At 41.7% G+C, this 14,478-nt stretch overlaps 1 protein-coding gene across 1 annotated transcript in view; it reads right to left on the bottom strand.

Moving 5' to 3' along the window:
- Zcchc17 (zinc finger CCHC-type containing 17) overlaps nt 1-14,465 on the bottom strand; it is a 35,693-nt gene extending 21,228 nt beyond the window's left edge. The window contains exons 1-4 of the mRNA XM_042677549.1: nt 14,395-14,465; nt 12,747-12,867; nt 4,690-4,747; nt 463-563 (exon numbers count right to left, since the gene is read on the bottom strand). Coding sequence (XP_042533483.1) covers nt 463-563; nt 4,690-4,747; nt 12,747-12,812 — 225 coding nt within the window. The 5' untranslated portion in view covers nt 12,813-12,867; nt 14,395-14,465. The remainder of the gene's footprint in view (nt 1-462; nt 564-4,689; nt 4,748-12,746; nt 12,868-14,394) is intronic.
- Nucleotides 14,466-14,478: the final 13 nt, after the last annotated feature.

Below are 14,478 nucleotides of genomic sequence, written 5' to 3'. Positions count from 1 at the left end.
TTGGCTGAGTCTGGGTGACACAATTTTTTTGTCTGAACTTCTCTTGGACCATGATCCTTCTGATCTCCACTTCTTTACTATGTAGGATCACAATGTGAGCCATTGCACCTGACTAGAAGATTTAAATTTAAGACAGATGATTATGACGGATTTAAAAATAATCAGCTAGAATTAACAACATATCATAAAATTCCAAGAAAGGCTCATCTTTCCCTATCTTTTTTCCTGCCCCCAGCCAGTCCTGGGGCCTGAACTCAGGGCCTGGGTACTGTCCATGAGCTATTTTTGCTCAAGGCTAAAATTCTACCACTTAAGCTACAGCTCCACTTCCAGCCTTTTCTGTTTATGTGTACTGAGGAATCAAACCTGGGGCTTCATGCATGCTAGGCAGCACTCTACCTCTAATCCACATTCCTAGCCTCCTAATCTTTTCTAACCCTATGAAATTGTATAGAATTTTACCTCTCGGCCAATAAGCTTCACCCACACTTTATCTCCAACATCTACTATCTCAGAGGGCTTATCAACCCGACAGGATGACATGTGAGTTCGATGAACCAGACCTGAGCACAGAAAAAAACAATAAAACAGAGGTCATTTCTGGTATACGTACACTAAATGATTGGGCTAGCAAAAGACATGCAAGATAAAAGGAAAATTTTTCACTTAAAAATATAATTAATTTAAAACTACAAACAGAAGTTTTGGTGTTTTGTTTTTGTTTTTTGTTTTTGTTTTTGTCAGCTGTGGGGCTTAAACTCTGGGCCTGGGTGCTGTCCCTCAGCTGTTCAGCTCAAGGCAAGCACTCTACCACTTGAGCCACAGCACCACTTCCAGTTTTCAGATGGTTTATTGGAGATAAATCTTACAGACTTCCCTGCCCAGGTTGGCTTTGAACCGCAATCTGCAGATCTCAGCCTCCTGAGTAGCTAGGATTATAGGCATGAGCCACTGGTACCCAGCAATTTTTGTTTTCTTTTGGTGCTGGTACTGAGGCTTGAACTCAGGGCCTAGATACTGCTCCTTAACATTTTTGCTTATGGCTGGCACTCTACCACCTGAGCTATAGCTCCACTTCTAGGTTTTTGCTGGTTAACTGAAGAATCTCACAGACTTGTCCTGCTTAGCTTGGCTCCAAACTTCAATCCTCATATCTCAACGTCCTGAATAGCTATGATTACAGGCATGAACCACCAGCATCCTGCATGATGTACTATTTAAAATATACTAAATTAGTAAAATATGTAAAAATAACTAATTAATGCTGCAAAAGCACAGTAACATAATAAATAATAAATACTTCTAATAAATAATAAATACTTCTAATATTATCTAATATGACTTAGCAATGACTATCAAGAACGGCACGTCTAATTAGGTGTTGGTGGTTCACATCAATAATTTTAGCTACTTAGGAGGCTGAGAACAAGAACATCATAGTTTAAGGCCAGCTTGTGCAGAAAAGTCCATAAGATCCCTTCTCAATCCATTGCTGGGCACAGAAGTATGTGTCTGTCACTCTAGAGGACAAGAGAGGCTAAGAATAGCTTTCAGGCCATCCTAGGCAAGACTGTCTCAATCGAAGTAGCTAAGCATGGTGGTTCACAGTCTATAGTAGGTGGATGGAGGTTCGGACATACACCTACACAGAAAGCAAGACTCTACAAAATAATCAGTGCAAAAAAGGTTTGGAGGCATGATTCAGAAGTAGAGAAAGTGCTTAGCAAGTTCAAACCCCATACTGTGAAAAAGAAAAAGAAAAGGCTAGATTCAGAACTATAGCTTAGCAACAGAGCACTTTCAAGCATTTGTGTGAATTTCCACCACCAGAAAAATAAAATAAATCATGCTTAGCAAATAAATGAATCTAGTCTCAGACTTGACATTTAATATCTTGACTTGGACAAGTTACTTATTTGTTTTGTCAGTTTTGGGGCTTGAATTCAGGGCCTGGGCACTATCCTAAGCATTTTTGCTCAAGGCTAGTGCTCTACCAATTTGAGCCATTATGCCACTTTTGGTTTACTGGAGATTAGAGTCTCATAGACTTTCCTGCCCAGGCTGGCAATAAATCTTGGAGTCACCAGCTCCTTGCTTGACTTTTTATTTCTGAATTTCAATTTGAAAAGGAAACCAGAAGAAGGAGCTCAGTAATTATTTACTAAACTGAATTCACTACTAAATATGATCTTCCATCATAAGCAAGGAAGGCTAAATGCTACACTGAATAATATCTATCTGCTATTAAAACTTCATATTTAGCCTGGCGCTGGTGGCGCATGCCTGTAATCCAAGCTACTCAGGAGGCTGAGATCTGAGGATCATGGTTCAAAGGCAGCCTGGGCAGCAAAGTCTGTGAAACTCTTATCTCCAAAAAAAAAAAACACTAGAAAACCACAAAGTGGCACTGTGGCTCAAGTGGTTGAGCTGAAGAGCTGAGGGACAGCTCCCAGGCCCAGAATTCAAGGCCCATAACTGACAAAAAAAAAAATTCATATTTATACATACATGAAAATGAAACTAGGAAATGAGAAGACGGGTAAAGGGTGGGATATACTGGAGTGGTGACACTGATCAAGATGCCTGCACACATAAATGAACATGTTAAACCAAAACACTTTATACGACTATGTGAAGAAAATCATAAAGGAAGAGGGCTAGGCACCAGTACCAGTGGCCAGCCAATGCAAAACTCAATACCTTATCTCAAACATAACTAAAGAAAAAAGGGCTGGAGATGTGGTTGAAGCTGTAGAGTACCTGCCTAGCAAGGTGCTAAGTTCAAATCCCAGTACTGGCAGAAAGGAAGGGAGGGAGGGAGGGAGGGAGGGAGGATTGGCTAATGTCCGAAAATAAATCAGTCTTTATAGAACATGTAGATCATCACAGAAAATTCTGCATGAGAAGTATTTAATTTTTTTTTTGGTCAGTCATGGGGCTTGAACACAAGGCCTAGGCCTGTCCCTGAGCCTTTTTGCTCAAGGACAGCACTTTACTACTTTGAGCTCCACTTCCAATTTTGGGTTGGTTAATTGGAGATTATAGAGTTTTATGGACTTTTCCTGCCTGGTCTGGCTTTGAAGTACAATGCTCTGATCTCAGCCTCCCTAGTAGCTGAGATTATATGCATGAGTCACCAGTACCAAGGTATGAAAAATAATTCATATGCACCTATGGATATGTCAAAATGAAACCCCCTGTACAACCGAGGCTAATAAATGTGGAAGGAAACACTATGAGAAAGGAAAGAAAACCTAATTTAGATTTGAATACTAGTAAGGAGTCTTCAGCTCAGTAGTAGTTAAAAAATTATGATAATAGAAGTTTGGTTGGGGAGGGTGAGAGGAATACAGAAGTGGTAGAATGAAGAGTGAACTAATGCAGCAGTGATACTCACTAGACACTATGTTGAAAGTGAGCTATACAATTTGTGGAGGAAGGAGGTTGGAAGGGAAAAACCAGTCTGGCTTTGCTACTAGAACAGCTACTAGCTGAAATAAAATATGAGATAAGGAAGTATGTGGAATGAGGGAAGAGGTGACACTGTTCAAAAAGAAATGTACTCATTACCTGACTTATGTAACTATAACCACTCTATACATCACCTTTACAATAAAAATAAATTTTTAAAGAAAAAGAGGTTTGGGAAACTAATTCAAATTCAAATCTACCGTCCTGAATCAAAGATGTTATGTTCTGATCAGAGGACAGTTATTTTATTGCTCAATCCTTCCTACGTAAAAATATGATCTTTCCATTCAGAAAAGCTAAGATTCGCTGTAAGGAAATTCAAATTATTGTCCAAAAAAAACCTATGAAAGATGCCATGATTAGAATTCACATGTCCTACCTAACTACCTACATCCCTAAGCTCAACTCTCTCCCTTGAAGGCTTGTCTCAGCATAGCTGTCAGGCTGGCAGATTTACCTATAAGCTGTCAGCCACAATCAGAGGCATTATCAGATGGGTTTTTTAGATAGTTTTTTTTTTTTTTTGTCGGTCATGGGGCTTGAACTCTCCAAGCCAGAAAGCACCATCCTCTCCGGGAATGTAGCTCAGTAGTAGAGTACTTGCCTAGCATGTGCAAAGCCTTGGGATTTAATACTTAGCACTGCCAACAAAACAAAACAAACCAACAAAATAAGAGTGTCATTCTTCTGAGATAAGACCTGCTAAATGGGATAGGGATGTAGCTCAGCCACAGAGCATGGGCTGAGTATGCAAAAGCCCTGGGATCTACCCCAGCATACACATGTAAAGGGCCTACTAAAAATGAACTGTCTGGTTGCTGTTTTTGTTTTCTTTTCTTTTTGTCTTGTTTGTCTTATCTGTCTTTGGGAGGGTAAGCAGGGACACAGAAATAGAAGGACACACAGTGAACAAATGCAACAGTGGTACTCACTAGACACTATGCTGAAAATGAATTAAACAACTTGGAAAAACTGGGAGAGTACAAGGGAAGGGATGACATTGTCCAAAAAGAAATGTACTCATTACCTGACTTACGTAGCTGTAACCCTCCCATATATCACCTTTATAATAACAATAAAAAATAATTTAAAAAAAATGAACTGTTGACGCTTTTTTTGTATTTAAGCCACTACACTAAAAAACAAAACAGCAACTAGAAAATAAGACAAAACTGTATGAAAAGTATGGAGAGTAAAATGGGAGGGCTGAATTTCTACCTTGCTTCCGACATCCTGGGATTTTGATAAAGGCTCCATAGTCTGTCACCATAGCAACCTACAAAGATTGAAAAAAATCTATGTCATACAAATTAATATTTTTCTTCTAAACCATTTAAGCTAGTTTCTCTGAATTTCTATTTGGTTCTGACCACTGCTACAAAACTGCCTGAAAGTTATCTGTTAAACATTCTTTCTGTTCTTGTTAAATTTTAGACTGATAAGTATATGTGCATACACATTAAAAACACTGGAGGAATTAGGAAAGTTATCACAGAATAGGTATAATAGGAACCTAGGGTTGCCCAAATCTTATGTGTACTGAAATCACCAAGAGTCTCATAAACAAAAGGAGCAAACAACAAACACCAGGTTTAGATAAATTGACTTTATATCTACTGAGACTGAAGCCTCAAACCTCAATACAGAGAACTCTAACAGCCTGGGATGGACCAAGAAGGATAGCCATTTTTCTTAAACTTCACAGCTGTTGTACTTCAACCCAAATCTGAGCTGTGGGGTTTATCAGTATAATTAGAGAAGAAGTCAATACACAGACAATCTGGCAGAACTTAAAGAGATGTAATAAGAAAGAAAAGGAGTTGTCCTTAGGTCCTATGTGGAGCTGAGTGGATTTGTGTAATGAACAACCAATAAATGTTTGTAAGGAAAGGCGCAGAACCACTGATAGACAAATGATTATCCCAGGTTTTCTCTTTCTCCTCTCAATCTTCTAGTCCACTACCATGTGGATTGGATTCATTTTATCATTCCATACTGTATTTATCACTAAATTCATTATTACTTATAAAAATATTCAATACAGGGGCTGGGAAGATGGCTCAGAGGTAGAGCGCTTGTCTTGCATGCCTGAGGCCCTGGGTTCGATTCCTCAGCACCACATAAGCAAAGAGAAAAAAATACAAAATAAAGATGACATTATTAAAAAAAAAAAATTCAATACAGGGCTGGGAAGGTGGCTCAGTGGTAGAGCGCTTGCTTTGCATGCATGGGGCCCTGGGTTCGATTCCTCAGCACCACATAAGCAAAAAGAAAAAGCTGAAAGTGGCACTGTGGTTCAAGTAGTAGAGCACTAGCCTTGAGCTGAAGAGCTTAGGGACAGCGCCCAGGCCCAGAGTTCAGGCCCCAGACCCAGAGTTCAGGCCCCAGACCCTCCCCCCAAAAAAAAATAAAATAAAAAATATTCAATACAACCTATGCATTAAAACTTTATTCCTGCCGGGTGCCGGTGGCTCACACCTGTAATCTTAGCTACTCAGGAGGCTGAGATCTGAGAATCCAGGTTCAAAGCCAGCCTGGGCAGGAAACTCCATGAGACTCTTATCTCCAATAAACCACTAGAAAATGAAAAGTGGCGCTGTGGCTCAAGCGGTAGAGCGCTCGCCCTGAGCTGAAGAGCTGAGGAACAGCACCCAGGCCCAGAGTTCAAGTCCCACAACCGACCAAAAAAAAACAAACAAACAAAAAACTTTATTCCTGCTGGGTGCTGGTGGCTCATGCCTGTAATCCTAGCTACTCAGGAGGCTGAGATCTGAGGACCATGGTTCAAAGCCAGCCTGGGCAGGAAAGTCTTGGTGAGACTCATATCTTCAATTTAAGCACCAAAAAAAACAGAAGTGGAGCTATGGCTCAAAGTGGTAGAGTGCTAGCCTTGAGCAAAAGAGCTCAGGGACAGCACCTAGTTCCTGAGTTCAAGCCTCATGATCAACAACAACAACAACAAAAAAAAAAACCTTTATTCCTTTCAGTGCTTTTAGTTGCTTGATCTTGAGCAATTATTGTGTTAGCTTCACATAACTAAAACAATAACTGTATACAATAACACATAACTAAAACTAAGACAATCCCTGCTGTACAGCTAACATGTATCATAGTCACTATATAAAAAACACTATTTAAATCCTTATGATTGCATAAGTTGGAACTATGAATTGTACTCAACAGATAATAACTAATGGGTGGAGAAATGAAATAATTTTACTGAAAGCCAAAGCTAGTAGGTAACAGAACTAGAATTTGAATTACAAGTCCTATATTAGAGCCGTTCTTTGGGTTCCTTTTTTGTTGGTGGTGGTGGTGGTCATGGGGCTGTCCCTGAGCTTCTGCTCAAGGCTAGCACTCTACCACTTGAGCCACAGCACCACTTCCGGTTTTCTTTTTTTTTTTTGCGGTAAGAATCTCACAGACTTTCTTGCCCAGGCTGGCTTCGAACCATGACCCTAAGATCTCAACCTCCTGAGTAGCCATGATTACAGGCGTGAGCCACTGGCACCTGGCTTTGGATTCTCTTTAAAGACAAAATTCTAATGGCTGAAGCAATGTAGCATTTGATAACTGGTCTCCTCCTGACAACAATCTAGAACGAGGTCACAAAAATACATGACAGGACCGTGTGTGTTACAGATGAGGCAGAATAGTTTATGTGTAGAAAGAGCACAGGCTTTGGAGTGAAAGATGTGGCTCCTTGCTGTGCCATTTCCTACCTATGAGATATTGGACACAACTTGCCTTTCAAGGCCCAAGGTCCCATTTATGTTTATTTTGCTGCCACAGATAACAAAAGATACATACAAACTGATATATGGCACATGATATACATACATTTATTTATATCCACATAATAACTTACAGTCTAAAACACTAAATCACAAAAAGATTAGCAAGTGGTAGAAAAGGACACAACTTTAGATAAAAGTTAGGAACACAACCTGGGTCCTCGAAGTTCTCATTTCACCAAATATCAATAATATTCATTTCAGGAAAAGATGGAAACTAAATTAAAAAACAACAACAAAAACAAAAACAAAACCTTTCAGTGGGGTATCAGTGGCTCACACCTGTATTCCTAGCTACTCAGGAGCCTGAGATCTGAGGATCAGTTTGAAGCCACCCAGGCAAGAAAGTCCTTGAGACTTTTTTTTGTCAGTCATGGGGCTTGAACTTAGGTGCTCTGTCTTGAGCTTTTGTGCTCTACCACTCTGGGACACAGTTTTGGAGTGGTTAATTGTAGATAAGAATCTCAGACTGGGGAAGGGCATGCCCCAAGGTGACCTTTCTCATCCCATGTCCTAAACCCCAATAAAGACAAATTAACAACAACAACAAAAAAAGAATCTCAGACTTTTCTGCCTGGGCTGGCTTCAACCCAGGATCCTCAACCTCCTGAGTAGCTAGGATTACAGGTGTGAACCACTAGCATCCAGCTCTCTACAGACTCTTTTATTTCTAAATTAATCACCAAAAAAGCTAGAGTGGAGTTGTGGCTCAAGGGGTAGAGCCCTAGCCTTGAGCAAAAAAGCTCAGAGACAGCTCCTGAGTTCAAGCCCCAGAACCAGGAAAACAAATTTTAAAAAAACAACAAAAAACTTTCATTCTCTGAATTGGAAGTATGTCTCAAATGGCTCTCTGCCAAATGCATGGCCCTGAGTTCCAACCCCAGCTCCAAAACACAAAGAAAGCGCTTTCATTTTCCTCATTTTTATTTTGCTTGCTTGTTTTTGCCAGTATTAGGACTTGAACTCAAGACCTAGTGCTTATTCAGCTTTTTTAGCCAGGTGCCAGTGGCTCATGCCTGTAATCCTAGCTACACAGGAGGCTGAGACCTGAGGATTGTGGTTCTAAAGCCAGCCCAGGCAGGAAAGTCCGTGAGACTCTAATCTCCAATAAACCACTAGAAAACCAGAAGTGGTGCTGTGGCTCAAGTGGTAAGAGTGCTCACCTTGAACTGCAGAGCTGAGGGACAGCACCCAGGTCCAGAATTCAAGCCCCATGACCGACAAAAAACAAAACGAAACGGAAAGAAAAGAAAAAGACCTAGTGCTTATTCAGCTTTTTTGCTCATAGCTGGTTCTCTACTATTTGAGCTGCTCCCTAACCCCTATTTTAATGGAGATATTTGGTTAGAGAATACAAACTGATTCCAAGACACAGTATAAAGAACAAGTTATAACCCAAAAGCTCTAAACTCCTGTTTCCCACAAGAAACAAGCTGTGATGTAAGGACCAGATAGTGCAGAGGACACAACACAGCACAATTATGCTGATAGTTACTATGTAGGCAAGGGAGAGCCGGAGGAAGGACTTTAGAGATTAGCTCCTCCAATCCTGTCATTTTTCAAATGAGGAGTATACAAACACAAAGTGCTTACACAAGTTCACTGAACAATCTATTCTGTATGAAAATGGGCCCAAGGTGAAGAACTTAAAAGTCTTTCCATTTTTGAGAAAAATAAGAGCACATTCCAAAAAATAAGAGCACATGCCAAAGGCACTCTAACTGGTTTTGCTTCATTATTCTAGAAAAAAGGCTAAGAAGTCTCATGTTGTATAACATTATTAAGAAGTGTAATTATCTAACACACTTAACAGTAGCAGCTGGAAGTTAAAGAGCCCAAATCACCTTGCTGCTGTAAATTAAGACAACCTCACTTTTCAATCTTGAAGCTCCAGAGTCACATCTCAGTCTTTAGGGGTAATAACAGACCTTAATTTGGTCTCTCCCAAAAGGAAAGGTTAAGGTGCTTCAGAAGAGATGGGCTCCATTGCTCAGTTAGGAAGGCCTTCCTGCCTTCTCCCAGTACCAAGTATTTATTTCTATTGCTATGTCTCCCAGGGTGCAGTCAGAGTAAAACTAAAAAGATGGCATCTACCTTAGGTGCTCACACAGTCTGTCTGGAGTCCCAAGGGTAATTACTCAAATGGCTCAGGGAGGGGAAATTTAGTAATTATGTCAACTGAATTCAGGCCTCAGGTAAAATTAATTTCTTATCTTCAGATTAGAGTTGGCACTGGCCTTGAAACTTGTTCTCTCCATAATATAAAAGATGAATTTGAGGCTGAGAGTTATCTGTCACAAAGTTAGAAAGTAGCACAGCCAGAGACTGGACATAGTAGTACACATCTATAATCTCAGTACTAGGAGGCTGAGACAGAAGGATCACAAATTTAAGGCCAGATAGGACTACATAGTGAGACCCTACCTCATGAGATAGATAAGTAGATAGGCAGACAGACAGACAGAGAAAATAAAAAAGAAAGCGGTATAGCCAGGCATAGGGCAGAAAGTTTCTTTTTTACTGATGGTACTGGGGCCTGAACTCAGTATCTTATATTCTTGCTTGCTTTTTTCACTCATGGTTGACACACTACCACTTTTTGCTGGGTCAATCAGAGAGAAGAGACTCTTGGATTTATCTGCCCAGACTGGCTCCAGACCAAGATTTTCAGATCTCAAGCCTCCAGAACAGCTTGGATTATACGCATCAGCCACTAGAGCACCAACTGTAAATTCATATATTCACTCATATCTGAATGCAATCAACTTTTTTTTTTTTTTTTTTTTGGTTAGTCATGGCGCCTGAACTCTGGGCTTGGGTGCTGTCCCTGTGCTCTTCAGCTCAAGCACTCTACCACTTGAGCTACAGTGCCACTTCCAGTTTTCTAGTGGTTTATTGGAGATAAGAGTCTCACGGACTTTCCTGCCCAGGCTGGCTTTGACAGCAATCCTCAGATCTCAGCCTCCTGAGCAGCTAGGAGTATAGGAGTGAGCCACTGGCACCTGGCACCCGGCACAATCAACTTCTTTGACCCTCACTTTTTCATGTTTCTGGTCCTCACTTTCTGGTGACTAGAGGGAACAAGTGCCTTAGTTGATTCCTATCCCTATTAAAAAATAAAATCTAGATAGTGTATCATAGAAATTTATTTCTCACTGGATATGGTTGCTTACTCTGAAATCGTAGCTACTAACGAGGCAAGGATCAGGAGGATTGTGGTCCAAGGCCAGTCCAGGCAAAAAGTTCAAAAGATCTCATCTCAACCAATGAAAGTCTAGTACAGTGGTGTGTGCCTATTTTACCAACTATGTGGGAAAAAAATAAACAGGAGAATTGTGGTCCAGGCTACCCCATAAATAAATGTGACACAGTAGTAGAAAAACAAAAGTGACCTACCTAGCAAACATAAAAACATGAGTTCAAATCCCAGTACTAACCAAAAAGAGACAGAGACAGAGAGAGACAGAAAGGGACAAAAAAAGAGAGAGAAATATTTTTCTTCCATTTTTGGAGGCTAGGAAATTTCCAATCAAGTCTGATAAGGGTACCCACACTCTGCTTCCAAAATGGCTCCTTGTTGCTGCATCTTTCAGAATGAAGGAATGTCATATCCTCACTAGGTGAAAGGGAGAGATGGGCCAGGCAACTCCCTGATTCCCTTTTTAAGACAGTGATCTCATTTACAAGGTAGTTAGGATGGCTGTACTCCCAAATTTACACTGAAACTTGGTCCTTAATCAACAGATTTAAGAGGAAGGGCCTTTAGGAGATGTATTCAGTTAGCTTCCCACTGCCTGAACAAAACACCTGAGATAAGCAACTTAAAGGAAGAAAAAATTTCTTTTTCCTGTTTCCATGGTTATTTGGCCAGTTCACTTTGAACATTTGGCAGGGCCAGCATCTTGGCAGGAACATGTGGTAAAACATAGCTGTTTACCTCATAGAACTGGGAAGCAAAGTCAGAAAGAAAGGGGCCAGGGGCAATATATAGTTCTCAAGGGCACCCCTAAAGGAACCATTCCTTTCAGCTGGGTCCCACCTCCTAAGTTTCTAACTCATCAAATTATGAACCCATCACTTCCTAAAGCCCTGCCTTGAATATTGATGCCCTGGGAATCAAGCCTCAACACAGAAGCTTTTAGGGGACATTTCAGCTATTAACCACAATAGGAGGCTACAGGATCATGAGACTCTGCCCGTGTGAATTAATCAGTGCCTTATTAAGGGCTTGGGGAGGCAAATTAATCCCTCTGCCAAGTGAGGACCCAGTGTTTATCTTCTAGAAGATGCAGCAATAGGCAAGTCAGGGAAGCAGAGAGCAGCCCCTACCACATACCAAATCTGTTAGCATCTTGGTTCTGGACTTCCCAGCCTCCAAAGTATGAGACATAAGGTTTTGTTCTTATAATCTACCCAATCTAGAAATTTTGTTATATTGCATAAATGGACTAAGCCAAACAGAATATCCAAAGGTCCTAGGGGGGAAAAAAAAGCCAACCTGGAATGTGTAGAGTTCTAAAGAAGCTAGCATGTCTGGAGCATGAGCAAGGTAGAAAGACAACTGTAAAAGTAAGTAGAGGCAAAGTAATGGAAGGCTCATGAAAATGAGTTTGTAAGCCAGGTGCCAATGGCTCATGTCTGTAATCCTAGCTATTCAGGAGGCTGAGATCTGAGGATTGTGGTTCAAAGCCAGCCCGGGCAGGAAAGTCCATGAGACTCTTATCCCCAATAAACCACTGAGAAAACCAGAAGTGGTACCGTGGCTCAAGTGGTAGAGCACTAGCCTTGAGCTGAAGAGCTGAGGGACAGCGTTCAGGCCCAGAGCTCAAGGCCCCATGACCGACCAAAAAAAAAAAAAAAAAAGAGTTTGTATTCAAGTAAAATGAGAGTATGAAGAGCTGAGACAAAGAGGGTGCCAATCAATTTTATGGACCGATGGATGCACTATAGTATTAAGAATCAAAACCATCAGAGCACCAGTGGCTCACATCTGTCATCCTAGCTATTCAGGAGGCTGAGATAAAAGCACTAGCTTTCAGCACAAAGCTCAAGGAAAATGCCCAGCCCAGGAACTGAGGTCAAGACTCAGGACTGGCAAAAAAAAAAAAAAGGCACAGATTTCTAGCTTGAGTACTTGAATCAAGGATAAAAGTTCCAATTGCTAAAATAGAAATGACTAGTGAAAACATTTAAGAAATCAGTTTCAAAGGTAAGTTAGAGATGCTATGAGACAGACAAATGAAGATGACAAGTATGCAGTTAGGTGTCTACAGCTTAGTGCATCATCAGATAGAGGCTCTGCTGGTCCATACAATTTACACTATAATGCTCAAGTCTCAGATTGGACAGCAGGATTAAACCCAGATGCTTTGTACTCTCAATCTATTCTTTTTTCTTTTCTTCTCTTTTTCTTTTCCTTTACCTTCTACCTATTCTTAATAGCCTATAAATAAGATGTTTTCAAAGACCAAAATAATATACCTCTCCTTGGAAAATCGTGTAGAGTGCAGGCAAGTTTTCCATGGTCTCAGGTCTCCCTGAATTCATCCTTAAGGTTCTATGGCTCCTCCATTTCTCTTCTGCAAAAGCTAATATTAGTGTCCTGCCACAAAAAACATAAGCAACAATTAGAGGGACATCTGTACTAGAGAAGAAATGAATGGGATTTTGGAAGTAGCTCAGAGACTGAGCCCTAGCCTAGCATGCTGCCTAAAGCCCTAAGGTAAGCCCCATAACCACAAAAAAAAAAAAAAAAAGGAAAACAGTCTACAGTTAAGTTCTACAAAATTATACCATTAGATTGACTATCTCATACTTTCATCAAAATCCCTTTTGTCATTCTAATCCTAGGGAGTTTTGGAAACTTGTTGTTACTGGAATATGAACTCAGGATGCTGTTATCACCTAAACATACTCCCAACCCAGTTTTAGATACCTTGATCTCATTTCTTTTCAATTTGTTACTGATCCAAAGCTATTAGACTATTGGGGTTTTTTGTGTTGTTGTTTTGTTATGTTTTGTTTTTTGAGATGGATCTAACTACACTGCCCTCGCTGGCCCTGCTCTTCCACTAATTAATGGGCTCAAACAATCCTTCTGCCTCAGCTTCCTGGGTAAATAGCTGGTACTACAAGCATGTGCTACCACTCCTGGCTAGTTTTTGGTTCTTTATATTGCTGCTGTTGCTACTCTTTTACCAGGGATACACTTCTGGAAGTGTGGGGAGTATGTGTGCCTGGATCTCAAACAATATTACTAAGAATTAACATTTACACTTACTATGTGTAGCTACTATGCTAAACAACAGACATTCAATAACTCATTTAATTATCAAAGTTGTCACGATGGGCTGGGAAGGTGGCTCAGTGGTAGAGTGCTTGCCTTGCATGCATGAGGCCCTGGGTTCGATTCCTCAACACCACATAAGCGGAAAAGGCCAGGAGTGGCGTAGTGGCTCAAGTGGTAGAGCGCTAGCCTTGAGCTGAAGAGCTGAGGGACAGCGCCCAGACCCATGACCAACCATGAATCCGCTGAGATGGAGGTAGGGGTTCCCAACAGGTCCCCTCTTCACTCTGCACAATAAATAGTAGGTGGAAGACTGGAAGAGTGAAGGCTTGGTACACAAGTATGAGCCTCCAATTTCTCAGCCAAACTATGCCCTGGATCAGCCAATCATTCTGCTCTATCACTGTTTCTCTGGGACGGTGGGGGAGCACAGATGAGGCCCTAATAAAAGATAGCAGAAAGCAGAATTAGGGGACAGAATCCGGCGGGCCTCTTCAACTAAACGCAGCACCTAAAGGGGCTGGCGGGGGGCTGGGGTGGGGGCAGGCTTGTCTCCCTGCGAACGCCAGGCACAGGACTGGGTATGGAGGGCGGCTGCTGAAGAGAGGCACCGGTCCCGCAAGGGCCAGCAGCCGCGGGGTCGGAGACCCCCGAAGCTCTTCCGGCCGGCGGGCCGAGCTGGAAGCGAAGGGGCCGGTCTCCCGCTCCTTGCTGTCCCGGCCTTCAGAACAGTGCCTGAGAAGAACTACAGGGCCTGAGAACGACAGGCTCGGGCTACACCACGGAGCCGTCGCAGCCACGTCCGAGCACCCACCTCCCCGCCGCGCTTTCCCCCTCACTCACTGACTCAGCGACCGCTCCAAGCCCTGGAGTCGTGAAGCCGCTCGGAACGCCAAGCCCACACGGCTCTTTCCCACCCACAAGACA

The sequence above is a fragment of the Dipodomys spectabilis genome, unplaced genomic scaffold, assembly GCF_019054845.1.
Source record: "Dipodomys spectabilis isolate Male_0828 unplaced genomic scaffold, ASM1905484v1 ptg000002l, whole genome shotgun sequence".
In the NCBI taxonomy this organism is placed as follows: Eukaryota; Metazoa; Chordata; class Mammalia; order Rodentia; family Heteromyidae; genus Dipodomys; species Dipodomys spectabilis.
Note: the sequence above shows the minus strand (reverse complement) of the source record. Positions and strands in the feature narration are given on the sequence as shown.